The following is a 19,921-nucleotide window of genomic DNA, read 5'->3' on the forward strand; positions in this document are numbered from 1 at the left end:
AGGGAGGGAGAGAACTCCTCTTGGAAAATATTTAAATAGCTTAAGACAACACATTTAAAATAATTGCAGCAGGCAAGCATCCTTAAAACTTGCCACATCACTGAGGAATACAAGCTAAGGTAAAAGTACTTTTTTTGGAGGTATATCAGGTGGAAGCTTCTGTTAAGCGGGACTGGAAAACCAGTATAGCCAGAATTTTCAGCGATAAAAGTCAGGAAAAATATGTGTAAGGCATTCCCAGAAAATGTGGGGCAGTGTTGTTCCCGAGAAACAAGCTACCAAATGCTAATCAAACATCAGGCAACTCTCGCATCATTAAAAGCTCTTCTCTGAGACCAAACAGAATAAACAAATTGGAATAATTTATTATCTGAAGCAGTCTATGTCAATAAAATCAAGGAAGGATAAAGACAGGTTAGAGAAGAAATCAGTAGTCTTTAAAATGGATTGGCACGGTAGTGTTTCGTACAGTGTTTTGAGAGGGTACTCTAAAATTAGATGGAGGCACAGTCTATGTGGCGAGTGGGGTGGGTGGGTTTCTAAGCAAAATGGAAGTTTTAAGCGTTTACTAGACATAAGGAGTCCACTTCTGTTCCTTAAAACATCCCCAAATGGAAATAGGGGGCTCCAAATTAGAATTCACTGGCTGGAGGGATCCTCTGAGGCCTACAACAGAGAGGGTGGTATGGCTCACTTTTTACACCTCTCGGTTTAAAAGAACTCCGCATCCATCGGAGTGATCAACAACAAAAAAAGGTGAAATCTAAAGAAGTGCGAACGGACCCTTACACATTGGCGGACAGATCTGAAGAAGCAATGATCTCACCGTTCTTGGCGGAAGGAGGGTGGCAGGACTCTTAACGCAGGTGTTCTCAAAGCTACCCTGGAATTGGCTTATGTGATCCAGACGCCATCTTCAGACACAATGAAGCTTTCAGGGATGAGGAAGAGGCAAGAGAAAAACACACAGACCTCCAGATGCTATGAAGTTGCTCTGGGAGCAAATGGCTGGTATCGCGTAGGCAGGCAGATCCCTTTGCAAACGGTTTAGTTCCAAAGCGCCAATTTTAGTTGGTCCAGCAGGAAGAGCCCAGTATTACCTGGCGCTGTCCTTCCCTGTGTCAAAGGGCAGATCTTCAGAGCCCAACTGGTCAGCCTCGGGGAAGAGCGAGCATAATTCTGAGGCTGAAAATACAAAAGGTTTATGGTGAAGACAAAAGCTTTCGGCAATGGGCTACCATGCACCCAGAAAAGAGCCAGGGGACCCTGATTTTTCAGGTGGGTACTGCTGAGTCGATTCCGCCTCATGGCAAGAATCCCTTTCTCCAATGGACCGAACCAGGGGTGAAATCCAGCAGGTTCTGACTGGTTCTGGAGAACCGGTAGTGGACATTTTGAATAGACTGGAGAACTGGCAAATGCCACCTCTGGCTGGCCCCAGAGTGGGGTGGGAATGGCGATTTTGCGGTATCCTTCCCCTGCCAGGCCCACCAAGCCACGCCCACAGAACCAGTAGTAAAATTTGAATTTCACCACTGGGTTGAACACTAGTGGGAGTGGAGGGAGGACAAACCTGGAAACTCATGGGTTCCCTGACTGATTCGAATCACATGTCAATGAGTTTTCCTAATTGAAAGAACCTTTAACGAAGGTTTTTGTCAAATGTCTATTGAGATTCTCAGTCATCCAGCTCATGGTTGTCCCAAAGGTGCTTTTTCAAAAGGCAACTGGACTTTCTTGTTTTTCTTCGAAGGCGTTTCGCTTCTCATCCAAGAAGCTTCCTCAGCTCTGACTGGATGGTGGGGAAGACAGCTGGTCATTTGCATTCTTTTAGAGGTCATTGAGGCCTCTTGGAGGTTTATCTGTGTCATCGGGATTACCACACCTTTTTGCACTACTCAGGTGACTATGAGGACACACAGAAACCTCCAAGTGGCTTCAAGGACTCTGTAAAAGTAATGCAAATGACCAGCTGTCTACAAAGAATATAAATCCTTCCATTCCCCACCATCTGGTCAGAGCTGAAGAAGCTTCTTGGAGGAGAAGCGAAAGGCCTTCAAAAGAAAAACAAGAAAGTCCAGTTGCCTCTTGAAAAAGCACTTTTGGGATACGGTGTTTGTCCTGATTCTGAGCAATGGGTTCAAACTAATCTGTCTCCAGGTAAGATGACAATAGCTGCCATTACTAAGGGGAAGGCCTGCCGCAGTATTGTTTTTCGACAAATTGGATTCTCAGGAAAAGGACTGTCCAGTTTAGGAAACGTTTAGAAGCTGTAAATGGAGGGAAAATAGCTTTTAGAGTCACTTATTAGCAGAAAAGTTTGATAGAAGGAAAGCAAAACGCACCCAAATGAAAAAGAGACAAATCTAAGGAGAAAGAGAGGAGGCCAGTTGCAGGAAGCTTAAGAAATAAATATCCAGGTCATGTTTTGGATCTGGAAACAAGACGGGACAGCTATTTCATTATTGAGGAAACGAGACTGAAAATAAAATTACACAAAAACCCAACAACAACGAGGCAGAATCAAGCACAAGCCTGTGGGTTGCCGTCTCATGCTTGCTACCTCAATGGGTGGAGAGCAAGATGCTGTACAGGTGTGGTGGTGCCGAGGTGTCAGCTACCTGCAATGTAGCAGGATGTCCCAAAGCTTTGTTTACCTACTTGTACAGGTAGCCCTTGACTTACCACAGTTCGTTTAGTGACGGTTCAAAGTTACAACAGCGCTTAAATAAATGACTTATGACATTTTTCTTTCAAACGACCACTGCAGAATCCCCGTGGGCAGGTGATCAAAACTCGAAAGACGCTTGGCAACTGACTCGTATTTATGACGGTTGCAGCGTCCCCTGATCATGTGACCCCCCTTTTGTGACCTCCTGACAAACAAAGTCAATGGGGAAGCCAGAGTCACTTAACAACCGTGTTACCAACTTGACAGCTGCAACAATTTTCTTAACAACTGTGGTGTCATAAAATGAGGCAAAACTTACTTAACAAACGCCTCACTTAGCAGCAGAAACTTTGGGCTCATGACTTATGACAAGGCCTTGTGACTTTTCAGAGGCACAAAGATATCAGCTTCTCAGGGCTCAGAACAATGTAAGAGCATGGCTTAGAGAAGAGAACTGCATGGCCAAAGTTGGGAGGAGCAGTTATAATAGTCATACAGAGAATGCAAGAAAGGAGGAAGTGCTACGGACAGAGAAAGGAGCGAAAGAAAAAAAGGAACCCAGTGAAAGGGAAGCAAATGTAGGCTAATCAAAAGCAAAGAGCACCACGTTCAAAGTCTAAGTACCGTATTCTTCAGAATATAAGGTGCACCTTTTCCCTCAAAAAAGAGGGTGAAAATCTGGGTGCGTCTTATACACTGAATACAGCATTTTTTGCCCCCTGAAACTCCGCCCCTTCACCAAAATGGCCGTGCATAGATTTTAGAAGGCTTTCAGAGAGCTCCTGGAGGCTGGGGAGGGTAGAAATGAGTAAAAAATTCCCCATTTTTGACCCCCCCCCAGCCCCAGCAGCATTCTATAAGCTTCCTAAAGGCTATCCATGCCCTTTTTTTGTTGACAAAAAACAAGGTCGTTTTCATGAAAAACGGGCTATTTTGGCTCATTTTTGCCCCCCTCCCCCCAGAGCACTCTACAAGCCTCCTAAGGGCTATTCATGCCCCTTTTTTGGAAAAAAAATGGGCCAGTTTTTGCAAAATATGGGCTGTTTTGGGGGGGTGGTTTGCAGAGTGCAAAAACTTTTCTTTTTTAATTTTCCTCTTCAAAACCTTGGTGCGTCTTATATTCCGGTGCGTCTTATATTCCGAAAAATGCGGTATTTTCCAAGGCAAGTGGTCTTCACCAAGGAACCCTCTTACCATCGTTTGAAGGCTGCATCTGGAAAGGTTGGTTGTAGATCTCTGGAGTGGCGCAGGCAGTCTCGGCCTCTTCCTGTTCGTCGTTTTCGGTGTCACACTCGATGTCGCTGTCGCTGCTCATGCCTGGCAAGAGGTGAAGTCTAGCTGCACCCCAGAAAGAAAGAAAACCGGCTGCTCAGCACTCACACATTACCCTCAAAGACAAAAAGGCTAACAGCTCTCCTTACTTCTCTGGGATCTATGGAAAGGCTTCCTAGTAGTAGACAAGGCAAACACACCTCTGGAAAACACGCACAGGTAGTCCTTGACTTATTTCATTTAGTGACCCTTGGATATCACAACGGCACTGAAAAAAGTGATTTATGACTGTTTTTTGCAGCATCCCCACGGTCACACGTTCAAAGTCCTTGGAAACTGGCATTATATTTATGACGGACGGAGTGTCCCGGAGTCATGTGATCCTCTCTTGCGGCAATCCAACAAGCAAAAGTCTACGCGGAAACCAGATTCACTCAACAACAGTATCACTAACTTAACCACCGCAGGGATTCACTAAACAGTGGTGGCAAAAAAATGATTGTAAAATGGGGCAAAACTCACTTAACAACCGTTTTGCAACCGAATTGTGTATTGCAATTCAAGGACTACCTGTAACTGCAATGGAGTGTGTACATGGACAGACACTGGCAATGTTCGTCTGGCTACTTTCCTTAGCAGTTTTCCAGGCCCTCTTAGCATTGGCACTAGCACTTAAGATTTATATACTGCTTCACAGTGCTTTATAGCAGGGGTCACCAATCTTTCGGACCTCAGGGACTACTAAATTCATAATTTTAAATCCCGTGGACCACTAATATGAATTAGTGACGCCCTCCACTGGAGATCTCTTAACGCAAGAATTTCTTTTTGAAACCCTTAAAGAGTTCAGACAGGAAATTAAACAACTTTTATCGGACTTATATGATAAACTGGACGCCAAGATTGCTCAAACAAGGGAAGATACGATCAGAGTTATGACTGTTATGACAGGCTATGTTTCTGATATGGAGGACAAATTGGAACTTTTGGAAAAAACTAATTCTAATTTGACATCTAAAATTCAAACGTTACAACAGGAAGTTGAAAATGCTCAAAAACAACTCGTTATGATAAATTACAATAAGACTGCGTTTGCAATAAGAGTCAGAGGATTGCGTGAAAAGGAACAGGAGAATTTGAAACAGACCTTTTTTGAAGCTTTCAGACGTTCGGTGGGAAGTCCGGGATTTAACTTTGATTGGCAGATTCAAAAAATTTATCGCCAGAACTCGTGTGTAGCAAAACAACGACAGCTTCCGAGGGACATAATTATATATTTCACCACAAGAGAATCCAGAAATGCGATAATACAGAAGTTTTACAATAACAGGCTGCGAATCGATGGACAGGACTTGATTGTTTTTAAAGAAATACCATCTCAAATATTAAGAGCAAGGAGAGACTACACTTTCTTAACTGAAAAACTCAGAGATTCTCAGATACAATATAAATGGGAAGTGCCATCTGGTATCACAGTCACATTTGAGAACCAAAAATATCGTCTCAATTCTGTTTGCGAAGCCCGAGATTTTTACTACAAAACCCTGAAGGCGGGACTTCCTGATTCATCCGGACTTGGAGAAAGACAAGGAGAAGGAGAAGATAAGCAGCGGGACACGTGGCTACAAGGCGGAGGGTGTTGCTTTCCCTTTCCGGAAGGACAGAAGAGTAAAGAATAAAGATCCAGCTATACCTTTAAAATACTTCTTAAATTTTTAATTTGAATAAAATTTCAGGACTCCTGTCTGGTATAAAATGACAAAGCTGTATACCAATGAAGAGATATTGAGACTGAAAGAAGCGGTGCTGAATTTGGACATATATTATATGGGACTTATATAAGACTTGTTTGAATCTTAATTTAAACTGCGCATGATCTATTCTTTGGGGCGAGGAGAGCGGAGATCATAGTTTTCTTGGATTGTGGTTTGGGATGAATGGAGTCGGGTGCGTGGGGTAGATGGAAGGGTAGTGAAAGTTCAATTAGATTATCTTGATCCAGAATGTAAGCTGATTTTTGTATAAATTGTTATTTGAATACAAGGTTAAGAAAGATTATCTGGAGAGTCTACACAAGGGTGGAGTAAATATGAGAGGAGCAATGGATGAGGATAAAATATATATGCGGACACGGGTAAAGGCAGGATGGGAGGTATAGAATTTATATGCGGAAGCAGGTAAAGACATTGTTTAAAATTTAAAAAATAATGAGAAGCTGAGTTTAATGTTAGAGAGTATATTGACTTCTCTTTCTTGGGGGGGGTTACCCCCCCTCCTTTTTTTTTCTTTTTATTATTCTTTTCTTTTTTGTTCTTTATTTTTTATTATTTTTTATTATTTTGTAACTTCTAATCTATTTGGTTTCAATATACTCCAGACTTTGCTTGATAAAGAACGATGCCGGGAATGGGACCTGGGAAGTCGGAAGGGGGTCAGGGAGGGGGGTTCAGGGGGTGGGTGGGGGGGAGGGTCGAAGTAACAATGAATGCACTTGGATACTGTTGCTTTTTCTTTTTCTTTTTTTCTTTTCTTCTTTCTTTTCCTTTTATTTTTCTTTTGTTTTAGTACAAAACAAATAGACCAATGAATACTAGAAATACACCGACGCGAGGTGTAGAGGGAAAGAAGAGGGGGGAATTAAGAGTGAGTGAGAAGGGAATGTAAGGAGGGTGAGATGGTGGGAAGGGGAGAAAGGAATGGCTGAGGGGGAGGGGAAGTAGAAGAGGGGATTGTTGGAAGGGAGAAATGAAAGTTGGAGGGGTAGAAGGAAGGGTGTATGTAGGATAGAAGTGTTATGAGTTGTTTATTCTTCTTTTTTTTTAACTGCACAGTATTTAAGTGATTGTATAAAGGAAAATGAAAATGTAATAAAAGAATCTTTGATTACTAACAAAAAAAAAAAAGAATTAGTGACGGGATGGGGTCTTGGCCACCTGCTAGCGGAGAGACGTGCCCGGGATCAACCCTAGGTTTGCTGTCCATTGAAGTTAGGAATCTCAAATACGGCCAAGAATGAATGTTTGTCTTGTAGCCAGCCCGGCCGTAGATGGGCTCTGCAAACTCTTATCTTTCGAGGAGCCCGGCCGAAGTTTCGCACACTACTCACTGAAGTGCCTGGACTCCCAGGGAGGGAGGGTGGGAAGGGCTGGAACTACTAAACAGGCAACCAAGCTGAGTGCCTGAAGGACCCCATCCCGTCAGCAAGTGGGAATAATTGCTTCGGTACGCTGTATCTGGCCCAGGGGCCATAGTTTAAGGATCCCTGATGTAGTGCAATATAAAAAAATGCAAAAATGCAAAGATTTTTCTGAGGTCCACCAGTTGGTGACTGCTGCTTTATAGTCCTCTCTAAGCAGTTTTACAGAGTCAGCCTCTTGCCCCCAACAATCTGGGTCCTCATTTTACTGACCTCGGGGGGACAGAAGGCTGAGTCAACCTTGAGCAGGTAAGGATCGAACTCCTGGCAGTCGGCAGAATTAGCCTGGAATACTGCATTATAACCACTGTACCAACACAACTCTTGCCACAAGCCAGTTGTTCCTTCCTTGAAACTCCAGGAGAGAACCAATTAAATTTGCTGCCACCACCAATTCATTCCAGAGAAATAAGAAAGAGAAACGAAGGCTTTCAGTTCATCAGCATCATTCTACAGGATCCACAGTCTATCTTTTGAAAAAATATTCCAGCCAGAATCATGAAATTGATTCGATATATTTCACAAAACTGCTGATCAAATCATGATAATACCATCTCTCATATTTTCCACGGGCCTCAAGATTAGTCATCAACACATTTGGCATCCTAGAGAAATTCAGACTTTAGATATCTCCTGATCAAGGTTTTACATTATGACAACTGCATTTTTTTTATTAGCTACATTTTGAACGTCACACTGGTTTTCAATTTGGATATATTTCTCCAGATATAATACATCAAATCATGAACGAAATATGCGAAACATTTCTTGGAAGAATTTTTTTAAGCCTTAAAGGAGGAAGAGGGTTCCAGTTCTTATTTTTCCTTTTATGAATATTTTACTAATGATATGTGCAGTTATCCATAGTTATTTCAGGAGGAAGGAAATAATATTAATAAATATTTAAAGTCCCTTCTTCCCTGATTAAAAAAGAATAATCAGTAGATACACATACTCTACTGCATTTAAGCAGAGGGAACTTGAAAGGGAAATCCAATATTTTGGTTTAATTTCTAAATATTCTCTACATTAGCTGCAAAGTTCTATGAGAAAATCTTAAATGGAAACTATAAACGTAACAACAGTGACTCACTATCCAAGCATAGATGATGCTCTATCCCATGGATGTCAAGCTCAAGGCCTGCGGGCCGCATCCGGCCCATGGGGTGCTTAGAACTGGACCACTGAGCTGCCCTGGAAACAGCGAAGGACCGGCCCACGGCACCTCTGCTAGCAAAAATGGAGTACGGCTCTGGCTCTGTTTTTGGCTGGGATGGCCTCCGGCAGTCCTCTGCCAATGAAAATGGAGCTCGGGGCAACCCTCTGCCAGCCCCACCAATCTTCGCGAAGAGCAATGGATGTCGAGCTGGCAATGCTCCCCCTGGGCAAACCCCCCCTGGCCACGCCAAGGTCAAACACAACCCTGATGTGGTCCTCAATGAAATTGAGTTTGACACCCCTGCTCTATCCATATTCCTCCCTATGTTAAAACTTTCTAGCATATTACTGACAACCTCGTTCTCTTATGCCCTGGAATCAACAAAACTTAGAAGTTCCCATATTTAGAACTGGTTGTCAGCCACATGCTGTGTTGACACTAAAAATCAACTTAATCTGTTTTTCCCTCTTATTTCTGTTAATCCACCTAATGATCCTCCTCGCTTTTGCTATTTAAGGTGCTTTACACAGCTGGCAACTAAAATCCAGCACTTTATGTCATTTATCAACAGCAGATCAGCAAAGTACTCTTTGATAAAAGCTCCAAATAAATTGCTCCTTATTTAGCAGTCAAAGAAGAACTGAAGCGTCTGGAACCAAGTTTGCATTAAGCAGCTTCTCCAAATGAGACAAATGTCCCTCCAAAAAACAACAACAATTATTATCACTTGTTGTTGCTATGCCAAGATGCTAGAGGTTGTTTACTGAATGAAATAATCCACTAAAATGGGCTTTGCTTCCTCCCTCAAAAGCAAGCTTCAATAGTGCGGTGAGATTTCCCCATCTCAGAGCACAAGCTCCCAATTCCTTTGTCCTTCTGTAGTAAGGGAACTGCCAACCTTCTCGTCTCCATGGCTACAAAATGGCAAATCAAACAGGGTCTCTTACTTCAGATTCCCCTCTCTGAAAAGAGAGCAAGCAGCAAAGAGCTTCCTGGGGTTTTCCACAATGCAACGGTAAAAAAAAGAAATCCCTTTTCTTCCTTTTCCAGCAGTCAAGCGGCAACTGCTAACCGCAGTGCTTAAAGCACAGGGACTAAGAAGGAACAATCAGCCTGAGGTCAGACGCGCCTCCTGCAACACCTTCACCAGGTGCTCTCCGGCAGGTAATAATGGATGCCAGGGTCTTAGTCCAACTTTCAACAGCAACTCATCCTTTACGGAGACTCCGACGAGTGGGGAGGCGGAAGGAAATTTCAGGAGTTGTAAACGGGAGAGGAAGAGACTTCCAAACCAAAGACAGCAACGCGAGCCTCGGCTTCCAGGAACATTTTAAACCACTTTTTAAAGATGCCATTGAACATTTTACCAAACCCTTCATCACAAAGAAATGCTCATTGATTACTGTACAGCTAGTCCTTGAGTTACAACAGTTCAATTACTGACCGTTCAAAGTTACGACATCAATGAAAAAAATGACTTCTAAAACATTTTTCACATGGCCATTTTAGCATCCTCATGGTCGAATGGTCAAAATTCAGACTCTTAGCTACTGGGTCAGCATCAAGGCAACCTGAGAGCTCCGAGGGGGAAGAAGGAATGGAGCTGGCAGAGAGAGAGAGAGAGAGAGACAGAGGCAGAGCCTGGGCCGGCCGTCAGCCCTCAGATGGAGAGTCAACAGCTCCCGGTCTGAAGGTGGCTGATGAGGAAGAGGAGGAACAGCTGGGTCCTGTGCCTGATATGCGGATGCACAGAAGGCAGAGGAGAGGAGAGCAGTGGAAATCTATGGGCCGGTCCTTGGGATGGAAGAGCCACCGCTGCTAGCGAAGCCCCACCCTAGCTCTGGGGATAAAAGGCAGGGGGATGTGGCAGGCAACTATTTATCTTCCGGCCAGACAGGCTTGTTAGCCTGCAAGATAAACTTTTTGCCGGGGCTGCTGGCGCTCCTAATAAAGGAATCTTTGAATTAACTTCAGAGGGTTTGCCGTGTTTGGGGAGCTGGGTCAGAATACCAGTATTTAAGTTGTGGATCTACCTTTAGCTCCAGCAGCCTCTCAGTGTTGTAACCCTTGAATGTGGGTTAACAGGAAGACACCTGGATATCTCTAGTTTTTCTCTGAAACCCTGAACTCGGCCTTACCTTCCTCCAGATCTGCTGAAGCCCCTTCAGAGGGGACTACTTGGTGCTCTCTGGCTTCAGAGCTGTTTTCCAAATCATTTGCCTCGGTCGCTTCCAGACGACATCGATTTGAATTAGGCCTAACAAAAGAGGAGAGGCAGGTTGGTTAAAAGAAAGAAAAACCCAGCCCCAAAGCCTAAAATATTTCCATTTTTGTCCTTTAACAGATTTCAGTGTTGATTTGAAAAATAGGTTTTTTTCCCCTGCAAGGCCACAATCATATCCTCTTTCGAATTAAAATGGTAAACTATTTCATGCTACACTTTACGAAAGTAACCTTGGTAGATACAAATGGAAACAGGGAAGGAAGTTCTTCTGAGAGTGAAACAATGCAATGGCCAAGCATTTAAAAGTGAGGTACGGAGAAGCCAGAAGCGTTGCGGCGAGACTGGCTGGAAAAAAGCAGGCTCTGCTAAGCCTCCCGGAAATCCAGCCGGACAAACCGCTGTCGGGAAGTCTTCGGACTGAAACCTGTCCTGGAGGGACAGGGGAGAAGAAGGGACAGCTCGGATGACCTAGAGGAACTGGCAGTTCTTCGGGAAGTTGGAGAAAAACCCTTCAAACCGGCAGCGGGGACGGCAGCCATAACTGAATGACCGCTACAAAGCTGGGGCAGCTAGACTAATTTAGTGTATCTGGAGCAGAGTGTGGAAACCGGGTGAGTGATTCACCAATTCACTAAAAAAAAAAGGTGATCTTAATCTTAAAAGTGAGTTTCAGACTTGCCATATTTTCAGGTTTCTACCGGAAATTAGAGGCCGCCTTTTAAATTGGAAACAGCAGAAGCAATAATGAAGAACTCTAGAAATGTTACATTTCTTATCCTGGCACAGTATAAGCATTTGTAAAGGTAGAAAACAAGTGGAAATGAGATGCACTCCCAAACGAAGATACAAGAAGGCAGGATGAAAGAAGAGAAGGCTAAAGGAGACACAACAGCAGCTTTCCAACATTGAACAGGAAAGCAAGAGCTGGAAGGGAACTTAGAGGTCTTCTAGTCCAACCCCCTGCTCAAAGCAGGAGACCCTATACCATTTCAGACAAGTGATTGTCCAGTCTCTTCTTAAAAACCTCCAGTGTTGGAGCACCCACATTTGAAAGACTGTCAAAGGGGAAGATTTGGCTGTATGTTTACTCTCTGTAGCACCAAAGGACAAGAACCATGAAGGGGAAGCTTTACATAAGTGGAAGAGTAAACAAAGGGTAATTTTCCTGTGAGAGCTCTTAAGGAGAGGGACAGCCTGGTGGTTAACCTTTTTCTCTGGAACGGTATAATAATTCCCGCCTGTCACAGCGGGTTGGACTTGAAGACCTCCAAGGTCCCTTCAAACCCCGTGATTGTATGTACAGGTGGTCCTCGACTTACAACAGTTCATTTAATGACCGTTCAAAGTTACAACGGCACTGAAGAAAGTGACTGAGGACTGTTTTTCACACATGACTGTTGCAGCATCTCTGTGGTCTAGTGGTGGGTTCCGGATCCCGTTGCAACCAGTACGTCATGCATGGGACCGGGCATCCTAGTTGGGCACACGCACTGCACATACATGTGCACGGCACTGCCCTGCGACACCCAGCTGCTCGGCGGAGGTCGCGCAGGCGCTGCATGCTATGTGCTTGTGCGCAATTGGCCAGTCGCGTTATAAACAGCCATGGAACGCAGGTGGGCGGATGGGCCAAACGAGCCACCATACCGCTATGGTGGCCGCTGCTCCCGGCTACTACTGATACGGCCGTACCGGGCCATATCACCCAGAACCAACCACTGTTGTGGTCATGTGATCAAAATTAAGGAGTTTAGAACTGACTCGTACTTATGACAATTGCAGTGTCTCGGGATCACCCGATCCCCCCTTGCAACCTGCCAAGTCAATGGGGAAGCCAGATTCATTTAATAACCATATTGCTCAACAACTCCAGTGATTCTCTTAACAAATATGGCACAAAAGGTCGTAACATGGGGCGAAGTTCTCTTAAAAAATGTTTCACTTAGGAACAAAAATGTTGGGCTCAATTGTGGTTGTAAAGCCGAGGACTACCCGTATGTTCTTTTCCCAGTCACACCAAACTTACCCCACCGCTATTCCTTTCCTGGCCTTTTCCCCAGCAGCTATGCCATTTAAAGCAGAAGCACCAACATTGGAATCGGAAACCTCACATATTCTCTCTTCAGAATTAGCCAGGGGGTCTGAAGCACAAGCCAAAGATCTCGGGGAGGCACGCCGACTGCTGGGCTTCGAGTTTCCTAGGCAACCTGGGGGAAAAAAACAAGAAAGGGTTCTCATGATGCTTCTTCCAATCTTGAAAGAATACACATCTAATACATTATACATATCTGCCACAAGCAAGTCGTACCTGGGAAAAGGCAGGATTTTGTTTTCCATCCCTGTTGGTTTCAGACGCAAGTTAAGTTTAATTCTATCAGATCTGTCAGCAACAACATGGAAAGCCATGTGCAGCATAAATGCAGATTAGTCCTCAGTTTACCTTAACTGAGCCCAAAATTTTCACTTCTAAACAAAGGCAATTGTTAACAGCAATAGCACTTAGACTTGTATATACCACTTCACAGTGCTCTACAGCCCTCTCTAAGCGGTTTACAGAATCAGCCCATTTCGCCCAACAATCTGGGTCCTCATTTTACCCACTTCGGAAGGACAGAAGGGTGAGTCAACCTTGAGTCAGTCAGGATCAAACTTCCTGGCTGTGGGCAGAAGTTAGCCTGCAATACTGCATTTTAAGCACTGCGCTACCAGAGAGGAAGGGGTGGGGGAGGAAAGAAGGAAGAGAACAATAACAATAGTACTTATATACTGCTTCACAGTACTCTTACAGATCTCTCTAAGCAGTTTTTACAAAGTCAGCCTCTTGCCCCCAACAATCCGGGTGCTCATTTTACCCACCTCAGAAGGATGGAAGGCTGAGTCAACCTTGAGCCTGATGAGATTCGATCTGCCAAACTGCTGGCAGCCGGTGATCAGCAAAATTAGCCTGCATTACTGCACTCTAACCAGTACGCCACCGTGACCTTTGACCCATTTTACGACCTTTTCTGCCTCAGTTCTTAAGCAAATCATTGCAGTTGTTAAATGACTCTTGCAGTCATTAAGCAAATCTGGCTTCTCCGGTTGATTTTGCTTTTCAGAAGGTGATCACATGATCTCGGGACGCTGCAACCACCATAAATATGAATTAGGTTCCCAAGTCCCCTAATTTTGATCCTTCTACTAAGGGGATCCTGCGACGGTTGTAAGTGTGAAAAAGTCACTTTTTCAGTGCTGTTATAACTTCAGTCACTAACTAATGGTGGTAAGACAAGGACTATCTGTAATGGTGTATCATTGGATGGGTGGGCAACATCTGAATATTTTTTCCCTTTATATGTACACACTGTAAACTAATCTTTTTTCAATCTCTGAACCATACAGCCTTTTTGCTCACCACAGGTAATCCTCGACTTACAACAGTTCGCTTATGACCGTTTGAAGTTACAATGACACTGAAATAAGTGACTTACGACTATTTTCCACACTTATGACCATTGCAGCATCCCCATAGTAATCTGATCAGCATTCAGAAACTTGGCAACCAACTCGTATTTATGACAGTTGCAGTGTTCCCCCTGGGTCACGTGATCCCCTTCTGCGATGTTTCAACAAGCCAAGTCAGCAGGGAATCCAGATTCACTTAACAACCCGGTGACTAAATTAACAACTGCAGCGATTCGTTTAACGAATGTGGCAAAATGAAAAGTGGTAAAATGGGGCTTAGCAAAATTTCTCATTTAGCAACAGAGATTTTGGGCTCAATTGTGATCGTAAGTTGAGGACTACCTGTGTTTGACAAAAAGCTGTTGGCTCTTCTCCAACTTTAAATAATTCTGTGGGCATTTCATCCTGCAATCATAGGTGTTTTGCTTTATGTTCTATTGTAACTGCTCTAACAGCAACCACAGGAAAAACCCATATATAGAAGAGCAAGAATCTATAATATAGAGCTGGAAAAATGGGGAAAACTTTGGGAAATAAATTTGAAACTGACCATGTCGGCAGCATACAAAACCAGTAGATGTTTTATAGATGGCACCTCCCTCCTGCGAGGCTTGTGAAGATGTTCCCAAATATACCACCAACGTGTTGGAAGTGCAAAAAAATCATACAGGACTTATTACTATACGTGGTGGACATGCGAGATGGCGAAAAAATTCTGGACCAAAATTAAAAATGGCTCAAAGAAATAAGGGGGGATCATATAGACTGGAAGCCGGAAGTATTTTTATTAGGTATAACCACAAAAAGGTATAGCAGAGAAATACTGTATCTAATCCTACATATTATAACTGCGGCTAGAATAACGTATGCCCCAAATTGGAAGAACAATGTAGTGCCAAAAGAAGAGGTGGTGATAAGAAAGGTTTTAGAATGTGCCGAGATGGACAAATTGACGAAGGAAATACGAGGAAAGGAGGAATCAGAATATTATTTAATTTGGGGGAAATGGTATAAATGGTTTAGAGGACAGAAATAAGAAATAGGGAAATGTTAAATAACGATGTAGTAGAAAGTAAGGACATAGTAATAAGATAGGAGTCAGTAAAGATAAGTTAAGATAGAGTAATTAAATGATGGTAAGAATAAAAAGCATAATATAGGTAAACGATATGTTGATATAAATAGCTAAGTATAAATAAATATAGAATTGTACATAAAAATGGATAACGAATAAGGGGACCATGAATGTAAGATAGAAACGTACAGGAGGGAAAACACTAACTTGTAAAGAAACCGATACGGAACTGCTCTATGATATATGATGGAACTTCTAGTTCCTATGTTGTTTTAAGCCATGTGTTTGTTTTTGTTGATGTGTTTATGTCTTTAAAATAAACATTTATTAAAAAAAAAGAAGAGCAAGAATCTAAAACTCACCAGCAGCAAAATAGCATTCAAATGCACACATATTCCACAAATATGTTTATACCTTCAGAGGAAAGCTGACAGTCTGGCTTCAAAAGAATATTTCCATCCCCACAATCCATTGCTCTTCGCAAAGAGAGGCTGCCTGCTGCTCCTGAGCGACCACCTTTAGTTGAACTGTGTTTCTTATTTGCGGCTGCAGGATTTAAAAAAAAAATTCAGCTTTAAAAATACAAATAACATTTTAAAAAGAGAGACATAAGGTATACCTGGCTGAGACTTAAAAGAGAGATCACCCCTTATCGTTACCATTATTTTAGAACTTTTAAAACAAGATATTTTGTCTCAGCTCAAAGATGGGCATTTTCTTCCTTAATTGAGGCTCCCATATATAATTTGGTGGTTCACAGCCCCAGTATCTTCCTAATGCCTGGGAATTAACTCTCAAAATTCCTGAGCCAATGTGGCCATTGATGAGAATTCCAGCAGTTAAAGTATACATATCTGGAATTTACTAAGTTTGTGAAACTGTGTTATTGCTACATGTTATTATTTACTACCCATACCATGCGCACAAAATGCACAGAGTACAGGGAACAGACAAGACAAACCAGAAAAATTAATGCAGGAAGGTGAATACAATTTAATGTCACCTGGTAGCCAAAACCTAAACAGAATGTAAAGACTGAAGGGTATATCTTATTGAAAGGATAGGCCAGACTAAAAGATTAATAAGATCTATCTATCTATCTATCTATCTATCTATCTATCTATCTATCTATCTATCTATCTATCTATCTATCTATCATCTACCTACCTACCTACCTACCTACCTACCTACCTACCTACCTACCTACCTACCTACCTACCTACCTACCTACCTACCATCTTTTTCTCTATCTCTTGTCTGTCTGTCTGTCTATCAAAAAGAGCCACTGTGGTGCAGTGGTTAGAGTGCAGTACTGCAGGCTACTTCTGCTTACTGCTGGCAATTTGGCAGATCGAATCTCATAAGGCTCAAGGTTGACTCAGCCTTCCATCCTTCTGAGGTCGGTAAAATGAGGACCCAGATTGTTGGGTGCAAGCAGCTGTAAAAACCGCTTAGAGATGACAGTAAAAATAATATGAAGCGGTATAGAAGTCTAAATGCTGTTGCTCTCTTATCTTTATCTATCTATCTATCATCTATCTATCTATCTATCTATCTATCTATCTATCTATCTATCTATCTATCTATCTATCATCTAGCTATTTATCTATCTATCTCTCAGCTATCTGTCTATTTATCATCCATCCATCCCTTCATCTTCCTCACTGACTTTGCTTGGGTTGGCTGGGAAGGTTACAAAAGGTGATCACATGACTCCAGGACAATGCAAGTATCATAAATATATGCAAATTGCCAAGTACCCAAATTTTGACAGGTGACCATGGGGATGCTGCAATGGTCGTAACCGTGGAAACCAGTCAATAACTCACTTTTTTTCAGTGCCACTGTAACATCGAATGGTCACTAAAGGAACGACTGTAAATGTCAATGTGAAAAGTGCAGCATTAACGCAACGGCCATCAGCAATCAATGCTCTGGCTAACAGAGATTTAATCTTCCCAGCATTCAGTCTCTGTCTGTTCTCAAAGTATATGGGATTGAAAAGTTTATGTTCATTTGAAATCAGCACTTTTTCAAGGCAGGCATAATCACGTCTGCACAGAACAGGGTCGGTAAATGGCTCCCTTCTTACAGAAGTGATGACTAAACCCCTTTCCACTTACAATTCCGAATATAGCAGCTAGAGAGGGATGATTTTGTCAGCAGCTCCCTCCCAAGTTCCTGCAGCTTGTTGTAGCCTTCTGTCCCACAAGCCGCCAAAGCTCCCTGGTCACCAGGGAAGACGTACGTGGCCTGCCCATCTGAGGAGCTGGTGTTGCTACTCCGAACCTCGGACAGCTGGTTCTTGACATCAGACATTTTACTCCGTACTTCAGCCATCTGACTCTTCAACCTCTTCAGCATTTTCAAGTCTGGTGGGACACGCCACATAGCCTGGTGCCTCCGGTGGTCTTTCTCTGTTAAAGAGCAGGAGGGTTAACAGAGAGGAAAGGGGAAGAATGGTTAAGCTCTCCAAAAATGTTTCAAGGGCACCTCATGATAGCATCCATAGGGGATTATGGCCTTAGTGATAGGGTTTAACTTCCACAGAACTCTGTCATTGCTAGTCCTAAACTTGGATAAGATGGAGGAAGGTCTCATTCGTACAGAATCCCTTAACAGCAAGGCAGTTGGCATATGTCAGATTTCTGAAAGATGCCCTAATTAATTCATGAGCCTCAAGCCAAGTTCCAAAAGAAATCCAGTCATTTATTAGGAACACCATTTTGGCAATACCCCACTGCAGTCAGATCTGACCTCATTTAAATTATGGCTGAACTTTGCCCACGTTTCTTCCCTCCCTTCAATTTGTGTCATAAATCACATTCTCCAATGAAGTGCACACCCCACAAGCTGTAGTAAGCTGAGATACGACTCTAGCTGAAGGTATGCGTGGAATGCGCTCCCCCCCCCTTTCCTCACCATGGCAACTTATAACAGACATGCAAATGCTTTATGAGTTGATAGCATATACATTCAATTTAAAGAAATAAAGAAAGGTTGGGCATTGGGCTAAAAACTTGATGCCCCAAAACACCAAGATTCATGTTGTTCAAGCAATAAACAATACCCCAGTCAAGGAACTACCAATTCAGACAAACAAGTTAACAATAAACAACACCCTAATCAAGAAGTCACCAAGAATATTACCAACAACATGGATAAGGCAAGCAGAGAGCAAACCCCAACTCCCTTTCAGCACTGATGATGTTACCTGCAGATAATCCTCGACTTACCACCACAACTGAGCCCAAAAGTTCAGTTGCTAAGTGAGACATTTATTAAGTGAGTATTGCCCCATTTTACGACCTTTCTTGCCAATTGTTAATTGAAGCTCTGAAGTTGTTAAGTTAGTGACACGGTTGTTAAGTGAATCTGGCTTCCCCGTTGACTTTGCTTGCCAGATGGTCACAAAAGGGGATTGTGTGACCCAGAGATGCTGTGACCGTCATAAATAAGTCAGTTGCCAAGCATCTGAATTCTGATCACGTGACCCTGGGGAACGCTGTAACGGTCGTAAGAGTGAAACATGGTCCTAAGTCACTTTTTTTCAGTGCCGTTGTCACTTGGAAGGGTCACTAAATGAACTGTTGTAAGTCGAGGACCACCTCCATTTGGGTAATGAAACATCTGCAAGGATATAGCCAAGCTCAGAGAGCACCAAGGACCCCATAAAACTTATTCTACCACTGGCAAAACAATAGGTGCAATTCACTGAGATCTCAAATTGTTGGAGAGCAACTGTTGCCCAATGCCCTGTACTGCAGAGGCGTAGCTACGTCTAAGTACCGGTACTAAGTACATAATTTCTTTTAGCAATGTATTGCTAACCAAAGCCTTATACCAGACCTGAACACTAGTTGAGACTTTATTCTCTGATTGCTTATCCATAATGTTTAATGGATTAAATTTATTTGGGTATATTTAGTATCAAGTTAAAATTGTATTTAGAATCAAATTAGAAAAAACAATGGCTACCAACCTGCCTTCCATAGAGGACCTGTACACTGCATGAGTCAAAAAGAGGGCTGTGGAAATATCTAGAGACCCCTGGAACCCTGGACATAAATTGTTTCAACGTCTACCCTCAAAACGGTGCTGTAGGGCAGTGGTCTCCAACCTTGGCAACTTTAGGACTTGTGGACTTCAACTCCCAGAGTTCCTCAGCCAGCTTTGCTGGCTGAGGAACTCTGAGAGTTGAAGTCCACAGGTCTTAAAGTTGCCAAGGTTGGAGACCACTGCTATAGGGCATTGCACCCCAGAACAACTAGACACAAGGACAGTTTTCCTCCCATGCCATCACTCTGCTAAACAACTGATTCCCACACCACTGTCAAACTATTACCAAGATTGTATTACTCTTATTCTTCTCACCCTTCCTATTACCAATCTCCTGTTCTACCTATGACTATAATCTTGTTGCTTGAATCTTTACGATTTATATTGTTTTATTTAGTTTCCTAGTGGGATTTGATAGCTTATTTAATATCCTATGACTATCACTAAGTGTTGTATCTTATGATCCTTGATGAACATATTTTTATTTACATTGAGACCATATGCACCAAAGACAAATTCCTTGTGTGTCCAGATCACACTTGGCCAATAAAGAATTCCATTCCATTCTAAATGAAGCAATATCAAAATGCTTTGCAAATGATCAGTTAGGAAAAGGATGATGGAGGGCTTCAGGAATGTAAGGACATGGAGACTGCAGTTCCACTAACTGTTGTGAGGCTCCCAAGTGAGAAAAAGCTAATTTATAGCAAAAATAATAATAAAAATACTCCCCTAAAAGAAAATCAAATTTCAAATGGCTCACTAGAGATTATAACGTTGGACTGTAATATGCAACTACCTTGCAGTATCCAAATGGCGTG

The 19,921-nt window shown here is 42.7% G+C and overlaps 1 protein-coding gene across 1 annotated transcript in view; it reads right to left on the reverse strand.

Annotated features, from left to right (window-relative positions):
- Positions 1–1,063: 1,063 nt before the first annotated feature.
- Positions 1,064–19,921, reverse strand: part of TRIM37 (tripartite motif containing 37) — a 66,041-nt gene continuing 47,183 nt past the window's right edge. Inside the window, exons 19-24 of the mRNA XM_087717082.1 lie at positions 17,165–17,458; positions 15,456–15,587; positions 12,549–12,729; positions 10,437–10,555; positions 3,866–4,009; positions 1,064–1,185 (exon numbers count right to left, since the gene is read on the reverse strand). Of these exons, the coding sequence (XP_087573208.1) occupies positions 1,097–1,185; positions 3,866–4,009; positions 10,437–10,555; positions 12,549–12,729; positions 15,456–15,587; positions 17,165–17,458 (959 nt within the window). The 3' untranslated portion in view covers positions 1,064–1,096. The remainder of the gene's footprint in view (positions 1,186–3,865; positions 4,010–10,436; positions 10,556–12,548; positions 12,730–15,455; positions 15,588–17,164; positions 17,459–19,921) is intronic.

Source organism: Thamnophis sirtalis, unplaced genomic scaffold (assembly GCF_051295495.1).
Source record: "Thamnophis sirtalis isolate CommonGarterSnake01/CBP01778 unplaced genomic scaffold, rThaSir2_p1.2 scaffold_6, whole genome shotgun sequence".
NCBI lineage: Eukaryota > Metazoa > Chordata > Lepidosauria > Squamata > Natricidae > Thamnophis > Thamnophis sirtalis.